This window comes from Thalassophryne amazonica, chromosome 8 (assembly GCF_902500255.1).
Source record: "Thalassophryne amazonica chromosome 8, fThaAma1.1, whole genome shotgun sequence".
Taxonomy (NCBI): Eukaryota; Metazoa; Chordata; class Actinopteri; order Batrachoidiformes; family Batrachoididae; genus Thalassophryne; species Thalassophryne amazonica.
Genome location: NC_047110.1, coordinates 104,352,528 through 104,373,156, shown reverse-complemented (window position 1 = coordinate 104,373,156; position 20,629 = coordinate 104,352,528). Strand labels below are relative to the sequence as shown.

The 20,629-nt window shown below is 40.5% G+C and overlaps 2 protein-coding genes and 1 long non-coding RNA gene across 4 annotated transcripts in view; 2 read left to right on the top strand and 1 right to left on the bottom strand.

Annotated features, from left to right (window-relative positions):
* exoc3l1 (exocyst complex component 3-like 1) overlaps positions 1–2,828 on the top strand; it is a 49,768-nt gene extending 46,940 nt beyond the window's left edge. For both annotated transcript variants that reach the window (XM_034177150.1, XM_034177149.1), the window contains exon 15: positions 2,104–2,828. In XM_034177150.1, coding sequence (XP_034033041.1) covers positions 2,104–2,290 — 187 coding nt within the window. In that variant the 3' untranslated portion in view covers positions 2,291–2,828. The remainder of the gene's footprint in view (positions 1–2,103) is intronic.
* A 4,451-nt stretch (positions 2,829–7,279) lies between these two features.
* prmt7 (protein arginine methyltransferase 7) overlaps positions 7,280–20,629 on the top strand; it is a 20,595-nt gene continuing 7,245 nt past the window's right edge. Inside the window, exons 1-6 of the mRNA XM_034177143.1 lie at positions 7,280–7,521; positions 8,782–8,818; positions 18,839–18,988; positions 19,156–19,264; positions 19,535–19,647; positions 20,192–20,421. Of these exons, the coding sequence (XP_034033034.1) occupies positions 7,424–7,521; positions 8,782–8,818; positions 18,839–18,988; positions 19,156–19,264; positions 19,535–19,647; positions 20,192–20,421 (737 nt within the window). The 5' untranslated portion in view covers positions 7,280–7,423. The remainder of the gene's footprint in view (positions 7,522–8,781; positions 8,819–18,838; positions 18,989–19,155; positions 19,265–19,534; positions 19,648–20,191; positions 20,422–20,629) is intronic.
* LOC117516228 overlaps positions 19,162–20,629 on the bottom strand; it is a 27,802-nt gene continuing 26,334 nt past the window's right edge. Inside the window, exon 3 of the long non-coding RNA XR_004562335.1 lies at positions 19,162–19,282. This is a non-coding gene — a long non-coding RNA (uncharacterized LOC117516228). The remainder of the gene's footprint in view (positions 19,283–20,629) is intronic.

The following is a 20,629-nucleotide window of genomic DNA, read 5'->3' as shown; positions in this document are numbered from 1 at the left end:
CAACTGGCACTGTGTGTTCCTCCCTGAAAGACACCGGTGCGTGCATGAACTCTCGCACCAGGTTCGTGCACGCCTGCCCGTCGGCACAATGTTTCATGGTGCGCTAATTTCGAACTGATTTGCGCTGTTTTGCCGTTTTTGTCCAAACGCCATCCAAACTTTGCACTATGTGTGAAGGGGCCCTTAATAATAGTTGCATTCCGCTCATATGGCATCCGCTTTTTCTGACACCTGTACAGTTTATTCAATAAATTCTTGCAATATTAAAAAAATTTTTGAATGTCAGCTCCATCCACTTTAACCATCTGTGTAGGGTTCTTCACCAGAACTTGTATTTTAATTTGTCTTTAAGCAACTGCCGCATAGCTAACAATTCTTTTGTACCTCTGAACATCTTATTTACTGACAGATGGACAACATCCTTCGTAATATGTAAATGAATTGACCTCCACCACCTTACAATTTCCAATTTCTTTTAGCTTCCATCTCCTACACAGAATGTAGTCCACCTGTGTGCACCTTCCTCCACTTTTATATGTCACCCTGTACTCCTCCCTTTTCTTAAAGTAGGTGTTCACCACAGCCATTTCCATCCTTTTTGCAAAATCAACTACCATCTGTCCTTCCACATTACTGTCCTTGATACCATATCTACCAATTACTTCCTCATCACCTCTGTTCCCTTCACCAACATGTCCATTGAAGTCCGCTCCAATCACCACTCTTTCATGCTTGGGCACACTCTCCACCACCTCATCTAACACACTCCAGAAATCTTCTTTCTCCTTCATCTCACAACCCACCTGCGGGGGGCATATGCACTGATGATATTCATCATCACCCCTTCAATTCCCAACTTCACAGTCATCACCCTGTCAGACACTCGCTTAACCTCCAACACACTCTTAACATACTCTTCCTTTAAAATGACCTCAACAGCATTTCTCTTCCTGCCCTCACCATGGTAAAACAACTTGAACCCACCACCGATGCTCTTGCTCTTACTTCACTTACACTTGGTCTCTTGCACACACAATATGTCTGCCTTTCTCCTCTCCATCATATCAGCCAGCTCTCTCCCTTTAACAGTCATACTGACAACATGCTAAGCCCCGACTCTCACTTCCACTCTTTCTAGTTTGTGGACACGTTCTCCTACTCTTCTTCTTCGCCCAGCAGTAGCCCAATTTCCGTCAGCACCCTGTTGGTCAACGGCACTGTTGACAATCTTTATTAACCTGGTGTTGCCGACTGAACGGTCCGCCCTAAAAATCGGTCCACCCTGCCTTCACTACGCATGCGTCATTTTGGAGCGTCAGCATTGATTCACAGATTATCAGCTCGTTTCTGCTTCAAACTGCACTCCAGTCATCATCTATCTCAGCGACAGATATCTGAAGCTTTGTACAACAGTCGTTTCCACGTAAATTCAGCATTATTTCATCATAAAAGATGGAGGGCAAATCAGAGCTGCAACTATATCATTTCAGAGCGTCAGTAGTGATTCACTGATTATTGCCTCGTTTCTGCTTAAAACTGACTTAAGAATGATTTAAGAGGTTTTAATTGGTTAATAATCACATTATTCCCTTTGATAGCTTTGAGTGTAGAGACTCAGTCTCAGACGAGTTGCTGTGGTTCAAAATGAAGCATGCAGACTAATTGTTAGGGGGGACTGTTAGGTCAGCGACACTGGGCCTCGACCGATCTGGTATGGAAAATCAGTTTGTACTCTGCATGGTTATGGTGGATTGTTTTATGCCAGACGCCCTTCGTGACGCAATCCTACTCATTTATCTGGGCTTGGGACCTGCACTCAAAGTGTACTGGCTGCACTCCCCATGTGGCTGAGTTAATTATCAACCACTAGGGGGTGACATATACATTTTGGTTTTACTTTTAAAGTTCTGTAGTGCATTCAACGTTTTTAACAGCCACTTTATTTATTTATTTATTGCAATTACAAAAAATAAAAACAACACTTAAGTCATTATTACATTAACATGCAAGAAAAAGGTTGTTTTGTGGTAATACTGAAGTTAAACCTAACCCACTGTTCTCTCAGCTTATAATGTACCTACATTTTATTTTTCTATTTCACAGCGAAGAGCATGTGTGTGTACTGATGGACATCCGTGGTGACGTCTCCAGGGATCTACGAGGGACTGTTCTGGAACTGGTGGAACAGAGTGCTCCCCCTCTGCCAGCAGGATACCGGCCTATATTTACTGACATCTTAGTGCCTCCTTCCACCATGGCCTTTTGTCTGCCCACTGCCAAGTGTGCATGACGTCTCAGGACAAAAACATTTCTGTGTTGACAGTAAATCTTGATCTTCTCAGATGGACACTGAAGTTGGCCTTCCTTTAACTGCTTGCTGCATTTTAAAGTGCAGTGTTCAAGCTGCTGAAAAATCTAGCTACATCCGTTATATTTAAGCCTGTGTTAAGTTTTTGGTGGCTTAATTATGCCACTTTTTGTTTTTAACCTTTGCTGACTCTGGGAAAGACAACAAAGCACAGCCACATGTAGCAAAGAAATCCAGATTGAAACATGTTACTACTATCTTGGCTAGCGGGGATTCCCCCTGACGTGGTAGAGAATTTGCCTCCTGAGCAAGGAGTCTGGAGTGCAAATCCCACCTGCAGTTACAGAGATATGTAACTCATAAAATTGTATTGTTAAATTGTATAAATGTAGGTACAGTTGTAACTGTTAAGGTGCATCCAGAAAGTATTCACAGCGCTTTACTTTTTCCACATTTTATGTTTTAGCCTGAATTGAAAATGGAGTAAATTCATTTTTTCCCCTCAAAATACTACTCACAACACCCCATAATGACAATATAAAAGTGTTTTTTTCCAAATTTATTAAAAATTAAAAAATAAAAAATCACATGTATGTAGGTATCCACACCCCTTGCTTAATACTTTGTTGATGCACCTTTGGGAGTAATTACAGCCTCAAGTCTTCTTGAATATGATGCCAAAAACTTGGTGCACCTATTGTTGGCCAGTTTTTCCCATTTGTCTCTGCAGGACCTCTCAAGCTCCATCACGTTGGATGGGGCATGTCGGTGAACAGCCATTTTTAGAAGTTCAATCGGATTCAGGTCTGGGCTCTGGCTGGACCACTCAAGGACATTCACAGAGTTGAACTGAAGTTACCCCTTTGATATCTTGGCTGTGTGTTTAGGGTCATTGCCCTGCTGAAAGATAAACTGTCTGCCCAAGTCTGAGCTCAAGAGCACTCTGGAGCAGGTTTTCATCCATGATGTCTCCGTACATTGCTGCATTCATCTTTCTCTCAATCCTGACTAGTCTCCCAGTTCCTGCTGCTGAAAAACATCCCCACAGCATGATGCTGCCACCACCATGCTTCACTGTAGGGATGGTGCCTGGTTTCCTCCAAACATGGCACCTGGCAGTCACACCAAAGAGTTCAATCTTTGTCTCTTCAGACCAGAGAATTTTGTTTCTCATGGTCTGAGTCCTTCAGTTGCCTTTTGGCAAACTCCAGTTGGGCTGTCATGTTCCTTTTACTAAGGAGTGGCATCCGTCTGGCCACTCTACCATACAGGCCTGATTGGTGGATTGCTGCAGAGATGGTTGAACTTCTGGAAGGTTCTTCTCTCTCCACAAAGGAATGCTGGAGCTCTGACAGAGTGACCATTGGGTTCATTGGGTCACCTCCCTGACTAAGGCACTTCTTCCTAGAGATGGGTGGCCAGCTCTATGAAGAGTCCTGGTGGATCCGAACTTCTTCCATTTACAGATGATGGAGGCCACTGTGCTCATTGGGACCTTCAAAGGAGCAGAAATGTTTCTGTACCCTTCCCCAGATTTGTACCTCGAGACACTCCTGTCTCAGAGGTCTACAGACAATTACTTTGACTTCATGTTTGGTTTGTGCTCTGACATGCACTGTCAGCTGTGGGACCTTATATGTAGACAGGTGTGTGTCTTTCCAAATCATGTCCAATCAACTGAATTTACCCCAGGTGGATGCCAATTAAGCTGTCGACATCTCAAGGATGATCAGTGGAAACAGGAGGCACCTGAGCTGAATTTTGAGCTTCATAGAAATGGTTGTGAATACTGATGTCCATGTGATTTTTATTTTTATTTTTTTAAATAAATTAGCAAAAATCTCAAAACGTTTGTCACATTGCCATTATGGGGTACTGTGTATAGAATTTTTATTCATTTTTGGAATAAGGCTATAACAACAAAATGTGGTAAACACGAAGCGCTGTGAATACTTTCTGGGTGCACTGTAGGTACAATTTTCACTCTGTTACAATTCTACCTGAGTGAGCTTTTAATCTGGATTTCACATTGCTACACGCATCTTATACATCCACCCACCAAATGAAGCTGAAGGGCCAAGGTTACGCCATAAATATACTTTTACATTTAATCAGAAAAACTCAAAGATTTTTAATAGGCGACCAGGTTTCAAACATTTCACACATTTTCAATCCTTAAAAGATCCGTGCAAAGGTGAAAGCCTCCATTTGAACCCCTGAAATGAATACTGAGATTGAATATGGACATTAAATATGTTGGCGCAGATGGTCAACAGGAGAGGCATTAGCAACTGCTACTTTAGAAGATTGCTTCAGGGCCGGACATGCTTTTTTAAAGTTAAAGAAATACAAGCTTCAAAAAAAAAAAAAAAAAAGGTGCAGCAAAATGTGGTCCATTTTCACAGCCGTGGATGTAATAAAGTGTGTGAACTGCTATCAATCAAAGCTCATCAATCAATGACCAAAGTATACTCTATCAAACATCACTGGAGTGGATGAGTGGCCATGATGTCCCAAGAAGTACAACCCCAATTCCAATAATGTTGGGACGTTGTGTGAAATGTAAATAAAAACAGAATACAATGATTTGCAAATCCTCTTCAACCTATATTCAACTGAATACACCACAAAGACAAGATATTTAATGTTCAAACTGATAAACTTTATTGTTTTGTGCAAATATTTGTTCATTTTGAAATGGATACCTGCAACACATTTCAAAAAAGTTGGGACAGTGGTATGTTTACCACTGTGTTACATCACCTTTCCTTCTAACAACACTCAATAAGCATTTGGGAACTGAGGACACTAATTGTAAGTGTCATGATTGGGTGTAAAAGTAACATCCCCAAAAGTCTCAGCTTTCACAAACAAAGATGGGGCGAGGATCACCACTTTGGGAACAAATGCATGAAAAAAAAGTCCAACAGATTAAGAACAATGTTTCTTAGTGTTCAGTTGCAAGTAATTTAGGGATTCCATCATCTACAGTCCATAATATAATCGGAAAATTCAGAGAATCTGGAGAACTTTCTACATGTAAGTGGCAAGGCTGAAAACCAACATTGAATGCCCGTGATCTTCGATCCCTCAGGCGGCATTGCATTAAAAACCGACATCATTGTGTAAAGGATCTTACCGCATGAGCTGAGGAACACTTCAGAAAACCATTGTCAGTTAGCACAGTTCGTCGCTACATCTACAAGTACAAGTTAAAACTCTACCATGCAAAACAAAAGCCATACATCAACAACATCCAGAAACGCTGCTGCCTTCTCTGGGCCTGAGCTCATTTGAAATGGACAGACGCAAAGTGGAAAAGTGTGCTGTGGTCTGATGACTCCACATTTCAAATTGTTTTTGGAAATCATGGACGTCATGTCCTCCAGACAAAAGAGGAAAAAAACCATCCAGATTGTTACCAGGGCAAAGTTCAAAAGCCAGCATCTGTGATGGTATGGGGGTGTGTTAGTGCCCATGGCATGGGCAACTTACACATCTGTGATGGCACCATCAATGCTAAAAGGTACATCCAGGTTTTGGAGCAACACATGCTGCCATCCAAGCAACAACTTTTTCAGGGACGTCCCTGCTTATTTCAGCAAGACAATGCCAAGCCACATTCTGCACGTGTTACAACAGCGTGGCTTCGTAGTAAAAGAGTGCGGGTACTAGACTGGCCTGCCTGCAGTCCAGACCTGTCGCCTATTGAAAATGTGTGGCGCATTATGAAGCGCAAAATACGACAACGGAGACCCCGGACTGTTGAACAACTGAAGTTGTACATCAAGCAAGAATGGGAAAGAATTCCACCTACAAAGCTTCAACAATTAGTGTCTTCAGTTCCCAAACGCTTATTGAGTGTTGTTAGAAGGAAAGGTGATGTAACACAGTGTCCCAGCTTTTTTGAAACGTGCTGCAGGCATCCATTTCAAAATGAGCAAATATTTGCACAAAAACAAAGTCTATCAGTTTGAACATTAAATATCTTGTCTTTGTGATGTTTTCAATTGAATTTTGGTTGAAGAAGATTTGCAAATCATTGTATTCTGTTTTTAATTTACATTTTACACAACGTCCCAACTTCATTGGAATTGGGGTTGTAGAAACTTTAAATTGTCCGTAGGTGTGAATGTGTTTGTTTGTCTATATGTGACCCTGTGACAGACTGGTGTCCTGTCCAGGGTGTACCCCGCCTCACCCCCTATGACTGCTGAGATAGGGTCCAGCCTCCCACGACCCTTAATTGGAATAAGCGATTGAAGATGTGGGAGGGAGGAACCTCCATGGACTATGATTTTTGCAGTTGACATGATGTGTAATGAGAGTAGGGAGCAGCTTGAGGTTTTACGGTGAGGTTTGATCATAGACTGTTATATATTGGAGAGGAGGGGGTAAATTCTGGAAAAAATGTGAATGAAAGTAGGTGCAAGACGGACTTCTTGTGCAAGGTAAATAAGGTAAAATAAGGTTAAAAAGTGGCAGAGAAGTGAAGGAAACTGTGCAGAGGGGAGTCAGAAAGCAGGAAGTCGAGGTGGAAATGCTATAATTGTCTTTGGGAATGATGAGGATGAAGGGGAGACTGAGATGCAGGTTATATCATGAGAAGGAGGCTGAAGATGGAGCCACCAGGCACAAGGCAACAAGAAACTGCTGTGGCAACTCCTGATTCTGTGGAATCCAAGTTGGTATTTTATTAATATGCAATTATTTTGCACCAGTTCATTTTTATTGCACAAAACATGTGACTTCAAAAGAAAAAACAAAACAAAATCATAGGGGTGTATTATTTACTGTGGTGAATTACATATTACAGAAAAATGTAATTGTGTGTGTTGTTGTTGTTTTCCTTATTTTACCCCAAATAATGCAATTTCAGAAAATGAACACGCGTCGGACGAGAAAAGTTCATGTCGAACCCGAACCTCCAGTGTGATAGGTGGCAGCAGTCAACGCTGATTAGCTGACCGCTAGAAATTCACAAACGAAGAAGAAACAAGAGGGTAGCTTTACACTGAGACAAAGGTAGTGTTGTGGTTCGATTCAATTTCTAGGCACAAGTAGAAACTTTGGACAAAAACATCTTCGCAGAGTACAGTCTGTATTTGTGTCGTAATGATGAAGACATTCTGTGGACGCGCTAATCTTGCCACGGGACTGCTGGACTGGGTGGAGGAGAGTGAAGAGTACGACTATCACCAAGAAATAGCCAGGTACAGTGGAGGCGTCTATCCACAGGTTCTGGTGCCGTGGAGATCTGTCACTGCTAAAATACAGAGCGGTATGTTTCGTTAAACTTGACTGTTGTGTTATTTTATTAAGCACAAACGTTAATTAATTTGTTTCATTTAAAGATGTATAAGTTGGACGACTTAATTCGACTTGTAACTAGTATTTTGAGCCATGTTTCTGACAATAAACAAGAGCATCATAATGTTACATATTAAAATGTTATCTGTGGTTTTTGTTTTGCACCAAACTTTAGTGCTGGCTGTTGCTAAAAAGAAGGAAGTGGAGCTTTTTTGTTTTTTGTTTTTTTTAATTGTGAAATTAGTAATGCGTCTTGCACTGAATGAAAGATAAATGATTAATCACTGATTAAGATAATTAACTACTAAATTAATCAACTATTTATATAAGCAATCATTTGGAGTCATTGAAGTTGTTTAAGTTGTTTTTTATCAAAATTCTTTGATTTGTTTCTTCAATGTGAACATTTTCTGATATATTTTACTGGCTGCTTTACATCTATCTGTCAGCGAAGTGAATATCTTAGTTGTATACAAAAAATGACAATTGAAGGCATCATATTGGCTCTGGAAAACTTTTTTTTTTTTGCCGTTGTTTGACTTTTTGTGGGCCTAACAACTAAATTGATGAATTGAGAAAATAATCAATTCTGAAATATTAGTTGCAGCCCTACCCTCACTTCCATGATAAAGAGAGTTTGTAATACTAAATAAAATAAAACCAGTCAGTCAGGATAAATCAGAGTTGTGTCCAGAAGGGCATCTGGTGTAATCTTTGCCTAATCAAATGTGCAGATCACACATAGGACAGTGAATGTCATCCAGTTTGGTGACAGTGAGGGGGTGAGATTGAGATGGTTCAGGCATGTGCAGAGGATGGAGCTGTCAGCCAGGAGGAGAACAGAAGGGTGACAGAGGAGGTTTCTGGATGTGGTGAGGAAGGACATGCAGGTAGTTTGAGGCAGAAGAAGATTCAGATTATTTCTCATCTGTTGTTACCTCCTAAAGGGAGCAGTGGAAAGAAGTGGAATGGGAAAAATCGAAGAATTTATGGAGAACAACTTACTTAGTGGTGGTAAAGTCCACATATGCGATGTTGTTAATGATCATTTTGTTTTTGCAGTCGGCAGCAGTACCAACACTGCTTCACATGATCTGTTGTGTTGTTGACCAAAGCTGAATATTTATGAATATGTATTTCTATTTAATTTTTTTCACCCATAGGTCCTGTTATGCTGATATGCTACATGATCATGACAGGGTGAGTGTTGCTCTTCTCTTTATATGCAGTTATACAACCCCTGGCAATAATTATGGAATCACCGGCCTCGGAGGATGTTCATTCAGTTGTTTAATTTTGTAGAAAAAAAGCAGATCACAGACATGACACAAAACTAAAGTCATTTCAAATGACAACGTTCTGGCTTTAAGAAACACTATAAGAAATCAAGAAAAAAAGATTGTAGCAGTCAGTAACGGTTACTTTTTTAGACCAAGCAGAGGGAAAAAAATATGGAATCACTCAATTCTGAGGAATAAATTATGGAATCACCCTGTAAATTTTCATCCCCAAAACGAACACCTGCATCAAATCAGATCTGCTCGTTAGTCTGCACCTAAAAAGGAGTGATCACACCTTGGAGAGCTGTTGCACCAAGTGGACTGACATGAATCATGGCTCCAACACGAGAGATGTCAATTGAAACAAAGGAGAGGACTATCAAACTCTTAAAAGAGGGTAAATCATCATGCAATGTTGCAAAAGATGTTGGTTGTTCACAGTCAGCTGTGTCTAAAATCTGGACCAAATACAAACAGCATGGGAAGCTTGTTAAAGGCAAACATACTGTAGACCAAGGAAGACATCAAAGCGTCAAGACAGAAAACTTAAAGCAATATGTCTCAAAAATCGAAAATGCACAACAAAACAAATGAGGAACGAATGGGAGGAAACCGAACTGTAAGAAACCGCCTAAAGGAAATGGGATTTACATACAGAAAAGGTAAACGAAAGCCATCATTAACACCTAAACAGAAAAAACAAGGTTACAATGGGCTAAGGAAAAGCAATCGTGGACAGTGGATGACTGGATGAAAGTCATATTCAGTGATGAATCTCAAATCTGCATTGGGCAAGGTGATGATGCTGGAACTTTTGTTTGGTGCCGTTCCAATGAGATTTATAAAGATGACTGCCTGAAGAGAACATGTAAATTTCCACAGTCATTGATGATATGGGGCTGCATGTCAGGTAAAGGCACTGGGGAGATGGCTGTCATTACATCATCAATAAATGCACAAGTTTACATTGATATTTTGGACACTTTTCTTATCCCATCAATTGAAAGGATGTTTGGGGATGATGAAATCATTTTTCAAGATAATGCATCTTGCCATAGAGCAAAAACTGTGAAAACATTCCTTGCAAAAAGACACATAGGGTCAGTGTCATGGCCTGCAAATAGTTCAGATCTTAATCCAATTGAAAATCTTTGGTGGAAGTTGAAGAAAATGGTCCATGACAAGGCTCCAACCTGCAAAGCTGATCTGGCAACAGCAATCAGAGAAAGTTGGAGCCAGATTGATGAAGAGTACTGTTTGTCACTCATTAAGTCCATGCCTCAGAGACTGCAAGCTGTTATAAAAGCCAGAGGTGGTGCAACAAAATACTAGTGATGTGTTGGAGCGTTCTTTTGTTTTTCATGATTCAGAATTGAGTGAGTCCATATTTTTTTCCCTCTGTTTGGTCTAAAAAAGTAACCGTTACTGACTGCCACAATTTTTTTCCCTGATTTTTAATAGTGTTTCTTAAAGCCAGAAAGTTGCCATTTGAAATGACTTTAGTTTTGTGTCATGTCTGTGATCTGCTTTTTTTCTACAAAATTAAACAACTGAATGAACATCCTCCGAGGCCGGTGATTCCATAATTTTTGCCAGGGGTTGTAATGAATCTGAATTGTAAAAAATAAACACCTGATAATATTATCAAGTTTGGATCACATTAAAACAGAAACATCACAGATCAGGAAACTCGGTCATCTTGTGAGGAAAGTCTTGGAGTAGAGTAGGTCGCAGTGAAACGAGGTTAGGGGATTGAATCGTTGTTACTGTGTTGACATGTTCTTGAGCAAAACACTGGTAAGTAGAGCCCGACCGATATATCGGCCGGCCGATAATATCGGCCGATATAAACCTTTTCAAAGTACTCACTATCAGCCGAAATTTTGCAGATAGAACGCTGATAATTTCTCATAAACAGAACAGTTACTGAAATAATGTTTGTGTCGGCAATGTAAAATGTCCTTGCACCGTTTGTCCAGTAGATGGAGCTCTGACTCCATTCAACTGAGAGCTGCTTACACCCCTGCTTAAATGTGTTCATCACTGACCCCAGCGGCCCCCGTAGTTCGCCGTCACACTGCACTGATCAGATGACAAAAGTATACAAGTAAGTTTATAAGGCTCTATATCCTTATCCTGAACCAATATCTAAGTTTCAGCAACAAGAGGTACAAGATCAGATGTATTTCACATCTCTTTTTAAGGATATGTATTTGCTAATTTCACAAAGGTTTAATTCTTGATTGCATTTTTTGAACTTGAAAATTCTTCTGTTACAAAGTTAATCAATATGAGGACAAAGCTTCAGCTTTTAGCTCATACCTTTTTTGTTAAGGGTCAAAAAAAGAACATTTTATTCATTAAAAAAAATATCGGCTGATTTATCGTCTATTGGCAAATCAGCCGATTTATCGATTATCTGCATTTTTTTTCATTCAAATATTGTTATCGGCATCTGCCTCAAAAAATCCATATTGGTCGGGCTCTACTGGTAAGAGGTGTGATCCTTGAGCGACACAGCAACTTGCAGCAACTATGCAACTAAAACTGATCCACCATGTGAGATTAGGATACTATATTTTCAAAAGTATGACTGCATCCTGTTTTCATTTAATTTATTTATTAAAATATGAAATGTGACTAGTCATCAAACCCTTTTTTTCTAATTGGTTGTACGATGATAAATATACAAATGGCAGTGGAATTTTTTTCTCTCTTTCTTTACACTCCATCCATGCTGCCTTTCTCAATACTGTACACACAGATTATTGTAAATGCCTACTTACACTTAATGTGACTATTTGCAAGTAAAATATTTTAAATCGGACACATTCAGTTGTGATGGATGAAATACAGCTCAGTTTGCAACAAGTCCCCCTCCGGCATTTTGTTAGTGAATATTCTCATCTGCACGAAACATGTCAGATTTCAGACCAGCATACAGCAATATAGTAGTATTTTATCATGTTTCTTCCCCTTGTTAATTCTGTTATTTGTGTGCTGCTCCCAGCTACAGGGCTGTGTAAACTGGCCTATTAATACCTGTGTGTCTGACAGCATCGTAAGCAGTGTGTGCTGCTTGAGGTGGCCTTTTCACAGGCTGGAGCATCTGTGTCTGTGCAGCCTCTCACTTTGTACTGACTCTGTTTTGCTATGTAATTTTCTTGTCGAGAGCAGTGGCGGCTGGCCCATAGGGGGCGCTCGGGCGCTGCCCTCCTAGATGTGGAGAGGAAAAGTCATATATTTAAAAAGTATTATCAATGTCAGTTTTACTTAATAGTATGTGCCTACATGTAATATGAATGATTAAAACAACATTTCCTCCAACTGACTCTCATTCAACAGTGCGTTTCCACCGACAAAAGCAGAGAACGTATCATTCCTCGTCTTGGGCGCCCTTGAAGTGCAGCGAAATAACCAATTGTATGTAGTTGCTAGGGAAAATTAATAAATATTTGGCAAATCAACATTGCCAAAATTAATGGCTTTGGGGCGCCGGAATTTTAGCCTTTGCTACAAAAATGCGGGAACGTTAGATTACAGTCGGTGATACACGTGACTCTGCAGCTGCTGCTGCTGTCAGTCAGTCAGGAAGAGATGACGGTGATGACGACGTTTGGCTTATATATTTATTTATTTTTATTTTGTCTCCGTGTGTTTTGCTGGAGTAAGTTGAAGAACTCTTCGGAGGTTTAAAACGGGACAAAACTAATCATATCAATGACACCAAAGTTTGGCGGGGATCCTTTTGGAGGCGCATGGAGGTGCGCACATCAGATCTTTCTCATGGTTTAATGACAACTGCACATCCCGGTTGGAGGAGAGACGTTTGTTTGACTCGTTATAAACCGTGTCAGGCTTCATTCACACTGTCAGCGCGCACATGTCACGGAGGCTGCTGATCTGCGCAGGTGGAAAGGAGCACATCCACCTCTTCAGCTCAGGTGACCTGACGAGCTGCTCGGATTTATTCCCGAATGTTGCTCCTGGTGTGGAAACGAGGGTGAAAATTTAAGATAAAACGAATGAGTGATGGTTTTTTTTGTTTGTTTGTTTTAGGGGGTCAAAGCTGTGATCTTTATTGGGACAGCAGACCAGTTATAATGGTAATAGGGGAGGCCGGGACTGTTTGTAACAGTGTTCAAAGCTGCAGCCATGCTGGTATTTTGATTTCACTTTACACATTATGAGGATCAGTTCACAGAAGTGAAATATTCTTTGGAGTATTCCACACTCTAAAACAAATTATTTGCTCAGTTTAAAAACAAAACAAAAGCCTAAAATAGCAATTTACATGTTTTTTTAAAATAAATTCTAACTCAGCCACTGAGTACACACAAGACACTTATAGTAAGACAAACCCAAGTTTAGCAACGCATTTAATTAAGTGGTTTTGTATACTTAATTTGCTTTGTCCACTACACTGTTAATTAATTTTAACCAATTTAATTTAAAGGTTTTGGTGTTATTAGTTAGTCAAGTTATTTAATTTAAGTTTTTCAAGCTTCTTTAGTTTGCCTCCGTTCCACTCAGTAATGTTCATGCAAAATATTACCTTAATTTTCTCTCTCTCTCTCTCTCTCTCTCTCTCTCGGAAGGTGGTGTGAACATTGTAGTATGTACATAATGTTCTTTTGTCAATTGAAGAATTTTTCCATATTTTGAAAGAGTGTAAATTTGGTGATATTTTCTATTTTGTTAAGGGGGTGTCATTGTGAACCCCAGGATCTGTTTGTCTGAAGATAAAGGCAGTGCAGTACAGTTTGGTGTACTATGTGTGTAATTGGTGTCAAATGGTGAAATGTTCTTTGCTCAAGAACTTGAGTCTTTGATACTGTTCCTTTCCAAAGTAGAAATGGGGCCTAATATAGCTGTAAATGGTTAACTTTATCTGTAAAACTGCTGATTTTGAGAAGGACATGAAATGATTATTGTAGAATTGTAGTAATTTTCTGACTGTTCACTTGAATACCTGTACTGGACAAGGCAAGGGAATCTATTGGCACAGCAGCCCCACCAAGACTGTTTTTCACCAGCCGCCACTGGTTGAGAGTCTTTTAGTCAGGGTCAGTTTTCAAAAAAGAATAACCCCAAAGGCAAATCATGTTCATTTTTGGCATACAACATTTTTAGGGTTTTGAAGGGTGCTGAATTCAAATCTTCTGTATGCCAGGCTCAAAAATTACCCATAATGCCTCAAAATGGAGAAATCCAATATGGCCACCGCCAGGTCATAATCTAATTAATCACTTATCTTTTTGAATGTGCAAGGTAAAAACCTGAATGTAATGTGCTTTTATAGGTTTTCACATATGGGGAATTCAATGCAATGCTGAGATTTAAGATCAAGACTAAAGAAAGTGCTTTAAATGATTGTACATGGTTAAAAATGTTGTCTCGAATAATTAATATTCATGAAAAAAGTGGACCATGACACAGGTAGATGCATTTTGAAGAATTTACTTGAAACATGTTAAGGAACAAGGTTGATTGCCATATTTTAACTATTTATATTTATATTTTAACTAGTCCTATTTATTTTGTGAAAAAATGTTTCAAACTATTAGCCTATCTAGACTAGGCTACTAGGACACTAGTCTATATTTGCCTAACACTGAAATATATATATATATTTTAGTAGCCTATTATTTTGCTCTCCAATGTGCTATGATTAAGTGTTTGTACATCCCACCCCCACCCCTATACACAAAAAATATTCACACACAATCCTAAATGTGTCCACGCCCCCCACCTCTACACTGAGAAGAGGTGCCTGTAGGCCTGGTAGGCATTACCAGAATAGCATCTGCACTCAGTAGATGGACTCTGTCTTATAACCTCAGAACAGCTATTGCCTCTCAGACAGCAGCCTTGCTGAAATTGACCATGGAGGATGGTGACGATGAGTGCACGCACAATGAGTGCACAAAGAGCAGAATGGAGAAAGATGAATCTGATGAAAACAGAGTTAGTTGAGTCATTGAAAGAGCAAAGTGTTTTTCAAGATGGTGGTGAAACGAAGAACATTTTGAACAAAGACATGCAGTAGAATAATTATATTACTTGTTCAATAATACCAGGAACTAATGGACAGAATGTCTTTGTTTCAGGCTTCTGCAGACTAAAGAAGATACCTCCAACTGTTGTCGCAAGCGTTACGCTCTAGCACATTATAGTATATATGCACTGATAATTTCTAGCAATGACTGAACCGAGACCAATAGAAATATTGAAACTCTGATATATGAGGTCTGTTAGAAAAGTATCCGTCCTTTTTATTTTTTCAAAAACCATATGGATTTGAATCACGTGTGATTGCATCAGCCAAGCTTGAACCTTCGTGCGCATGCGTGAGTTTTTTTCACGCCTGTCGGTTGCGTCATTCGTCTGTGAGCAGGCTTTGAGTGAGGTGTGGTCCACCCCTCTCGTCTATTTTTTTATTGCGAATAAATGTCTGAACGATTTGGAGCTTTGCTGCATCAATTTTTTTCCAGAAACTGTGAGAGACCTCCAGGTGGACACCGTTCGGTAAATTAATATGGCTTTCAGGGACGATTTTATGGGGATTACACAGATTAAGGAGTGATCCAGACGGTTTAAAGACCGCCCACAACTGCTGAGAGCGCGGCGTGCTCCCAGCCCCCATCGACAGGCTGACACCCCGCTGGAACAACCAGATCATTTCCAACGTGAAGGCTTTGTTGATCCGGGACCTCGTCTGACTTTCACAAAAAGGCTGAAGATGTGGACATCAGCACTTTTTCGGTACATTCTACCGTTACAGGAGTTTTTGTCATGGAAAGAGGAGCGGAGGGACGCGCCATGGAACCGTTCATTACGCGGGACAAAACCACCTCAGTGTTGGTCTCACAGGATGGCTTGAAGGTGGATTTCAGATGGATTCCGGTTGCTTTTCAGTCGTGTGATTATCCGATTGTGATTGTGCATGAGCTGGACCTGCCCCAACATGTCCTGGAAGGCTTCATCACGGCGTTGCTTTGCGCCATGTGGATCCACCGCGACGTGCGGAACTCCGCACGTCTGTCTCAATGTGCCGAAAAAGTGCTGATGTCCATGTCTTTTCACAATTCCTGTGCTAGTCAGACGACATACTGGATCAAGACAGCATCCAGTTTAGAAATGAACGGCACATTCCACTGTTACAGGAGTTTTGTCATGGAAAGAGGACACGCGGTGGAGCCGCATGGCGCAAAGCAACGCCGTGATGAAGCCTTCCAGGACATGTTGGGGCAGGTCCAGCTCATGCACAATCACAATCGGATAATCGCACGACTGAAAAGCAACCGGAATCCACCTGAAATCCACCTTTAAGCCGTCCTGTGAAACCAACACCGAGGTGGTTTTGTCCCATGTAATGAACGGCTCCGTGGCGCGTCCCTCTGCTTTTCTTTCCATGAAAAAAAAACTCCTGTAACAGTGGAATGTACCGAAAAAGTGCTGATATCCACATCTTCAGCCTTTTTGTGAAAGTCAGACGAGGTCCCGGATCAACAAAGCCTTCACGTTGGAAATGATCTGGTTGTTCCAGCGGGGTGTCAGCCTGTCGATGGGGGCTGGGAGCGTGCCGCGCTCTCAGCAGTTGTGGGCGGTCTTTAAACCATCTGGATCACTCTTTAATCTGTGTAATCCCCATAAAATCGTCCCTGAAAGCCATATTAATTTTCAGAACGGTGTCAACCTGGCGGTCTCTCACAGTTTCTGGAAACAAATTGATGCAGCAAAGCTCCAAATCGTTCAGACATTTATTTGCAATAAAAATCTGACGAGAGGGGTGGACCAGTGCTCACACAAAGCCTGCTAACAGGCAAATGACGCAACCGACAGACGTGAAAAAACTCACGCATGCGCACGAAGGTTCAAGCTTAGCTGATGCAATCACACGTGATTCAAATCCATATGGTTTTTGAAAAAAATAAAAAGGTCGGATACTTTTTTAACAGACCTTGTATAATCATACCTAAAATGATAACATTTCACAAAAATGACCACTTTTAAATTTTGATGGTTATGTCGCACTTTGGCTTCATTATTTTTCTTTCTTTTCAAAATCTTTTTATTAAATTTCCCAATGAGAACGTATTTACATATATATACATACACGCACCTACATATATACATACAACCCCTGGCAAAAATTATGGAATCACCGGCCTCGGAGGATGTTCATTCAGTTGTTTAATTTTGTAGAAAAAAAGCAGATCACAGACATGACACAAAACTAAAGTCATTTCAAATGGCAACTTTCTGGCTTTAAGAAACACTATAAGAAATCAAAAAAAAAAATTGTGGCAGTCAGTAATGGTTACTTTTGTAGACCAAGCAGAGGGAATAAAAATATGGCCTCACTAAATTCTGAGGAATAAATTATGGAATCACCCTGTAAATTTTCATCCCCAAAACTAACACCTGCTCGTTAGTCTGCATCTAAAAAGGAGTGATCACACCTTGGAGAGCTGTTGCACCAAGTGGACTGACATGAATCATGGCTCCAACACGAGAGATGTCAATTGAAACAAAGGAGAGGATTATCAAACTCTTAAAAGAGGGTAAATCATCACACAATGTTGCAAAAAATGTTGGTTGTTCACAGTCAGCTGTGTCTAAACTCTGGACCAAATACAAACAACATGGGAAGGTTGTTAAAGGCAAACATACTGTAGACCAAGGAAGACATCAAAGCGTCAAGACAGAAAACTTAAAGCAATATGTCTCAAAAATTGAAAATGCACAACAAAACAAATGAACGAATGGGAGGAAACTGGAGTCAACGTCTGTGACCGAACTGTAAGAAACCGCCTAAAGGAAATGGGATTTACATACAGAAAAGCTAAACGAAAGCCATCATTAACACCTAAACAGAAAAAACAAGATTACAATGGGCTAAGGAAAAGCAATCGTGGACTTTGGATGACTGGATGAAAGTCATATTCAGTGATGGATCTCAAATCTGCATTGGGCAAGGTGATGATGCTGGAACTTTTGTTTGGTGCCGTTCCAATGAGATTTATAAAGATGACTGCCTGAAGAGAACATGTAAATTTCCACAGTCATTGATGATATGGGGCTGCATGTCAGGTAAAGGCACTGGGGAGATGGCTGTCATTACATCATCAATAAATGCACAAGTTTACGTTGATATTTTGGACACTTTTCTTATCCCATCAATTGAAAGGATGTTTGGGGAAAAGATGATAATGCATCTTGCCATAGAGCAAAAACTGTGAAAACATTCCTTGCAAAAAGACACATAGGGTCAATGTCATGGCCTGCAAATAGTCCGGATCTTAATCCAATTGAAAATCTTTGGTGGAAGTTGAAGAAAATGGTCCATGACAAGGCTCCAACCTGCAAAGCTGATCTGGCAACAGCAATCAGAGAACGTTGGAGCCAGATAGATGAAGAGTACTGTTTGTCACTCATTAAGTCCATGCCTCAGAGACTGCAAGCTGTTATAAAAGCCAGAGGTGGTGCAACAAAATATTAGTGATGTGTTGGAGCGTTCTTTTGTTTTTCATGATTCCATAATTTTTTCCTCAGAATTGAGTGATTCCATTTTTTTTTTTCCTCTGCTTGGTCTAAAAAAGTAACCGTTACTGACTGCCACAATTTTTTTTTCTTGATTTCTTATAGTGTTTCTTAAAGCCAGAAAGTTGCCATTTGAAATGACTTTAGATTTGTGTCATGTCTGTGATCTGCTTTTTTTCTACAAAATTAAACAACTGAATGAACATCCTCCGAGGCCGGTGATTCCATAATTTTTGCCAAGGGTTGTATATACTTGTACCTACACACATGGGGGGGGGGGAAGGCAGCAGGTGGCTTCATTATTTTTGAACTAGGCCTTATAAGTCTGCATAAAATTACCTCAATAGATTTGTCTGTGGAAAAAGTCTTTTTTATTAAACGCTTCTGCCTGCAGAATGAAAAGTACTACCGGGGCATCCGGGCTGCAGTGGCCAGAGTCAAAGCTCGGGGTGAGAAGGTGATCGTCCTGGACATCGGTACAGGAACAGGGCTGCTCTCTATGATGGCTCTCAGTGCAGGTGCTGACTTCTGCTATGCTGTAGAGGTGGGGATATTCTTTTGTTGTCATCTTGTAATATTCTGTTTACAAAAGTATTTTCAGAATTCAAAATTTCAAGCATCAGAAATGATGCATCCAAATTTATAACAAGTCATTGATTCGGAAACCGATGAGGCTTTTGTGTGTTGTCACTCGTTGCTTTGTGTTTGCAGGTATTCAAGCCTATGGCCGATGCTGCACAATGCATTGTAGAGAAGAATGGCTTTGCCAGCAAGATTAAGATTATTAACAAACACTCCACTGACGTGACTGTTGGCCCTGGTTAGAGACTCACCTGACCTACACTTTCACACCTCTTTGTCTGCATACATTTTAAGTCAAAAACTGGTGTTAACAGAATTTTGTGGATAAAGTGCCCTTGGATGAGGAGAGAGAATCTCCCTCTTCTCATTTTATCTCTCTCTGTTGCGTCAGAAGATCTGTGCACAGTTTTTGCTGCACAGTCCAGTACATGCACATCTAAAAGTCACCCTGTGTGGGCTGGAGAAAGTAATGATGTCTGACTGTTGCTGTATGTATAATATGCTGCAGGTGGGGATATGGAAATGAAGGCCAACATCCTAATCACAGAACTGTTTGACACAGAACTGATTGGGGAAGGAGCCCTGCCCAGCTATGAGCATGCTCATCAAAATTTGGTCCAGGTGTGTGTTTATATTATTTGCGCACAAGTTAACATCTGCAGAATTCCTGTTTCAAATTCAGCCTGTCACACACATGCATTTAACTATGAACTGTGATCAAAGCAAAACACGTGATGCATAATGATATATGTGTTACACATCCACTACTATAAGCAACAGAATGGTTTTCTTATGTCCCAAGGTTCTTGAAATGAAATGGAATGGAATATCTTCACCTGGTGGACATTTGACATTAATGCATTTACAATAGAATTCGCGAAGAGGTCTGGTGTAATAGATCTTTTTGTTTCTGCATGGAGTAAACAGTTGCAATGGATTCAGACTGAGATTTTGAAGTGTCAACAGCAGACTTACCTTTTTTTTTATATAAATAATTTCAGGGATTTCGATGAAGTTCACTCAAAAATGTCTGTGTGATAAGATGTCAAATACTCCCACATCTCAGATCAGCTTTCACTTGAAATTAAACAATACAAGCTTCTTGGAGTTTTGTCTCCATCTGTTTTCTTGGTGTTTTGTTTGTTTGTGTCTTTCCACCCTGCAGGTGGGGTGTGAGGCAGTTCCTCACCGGGCCACAGTCTACGCCCAGGTAGTTGAGTCAGAACTGTTGTGGAACTGGACTCGGCTCCAGCCAGTGATGGAGGAGGAGGTCCAGCTGGTACCGCCGCCATCTATTGGCTGCTGCACTGGAGCTCATACAGTCTGCGACATTCAACTGAGCCAGGTGTCCCCTTGTAGCTTCACCCCATTAGGACCTCTGCTCACCATGTTCAGGTAACTGTCTGCACTCATCCATTAGAAGTTACTTTTTTGTCAGTTCTTATACATATTCCTAATTTGACAGCTATGCAGGCAAATAACTACATCAAAATCATGTGTTGAGTCTCCACGTAGCATTATCACAGCAGTAGTTTAAAATCGACTCTGCATGGGAAGATTTACCTGTTTGCAAAGTGCCACAGTTCCAAAAACCACAAAGAAT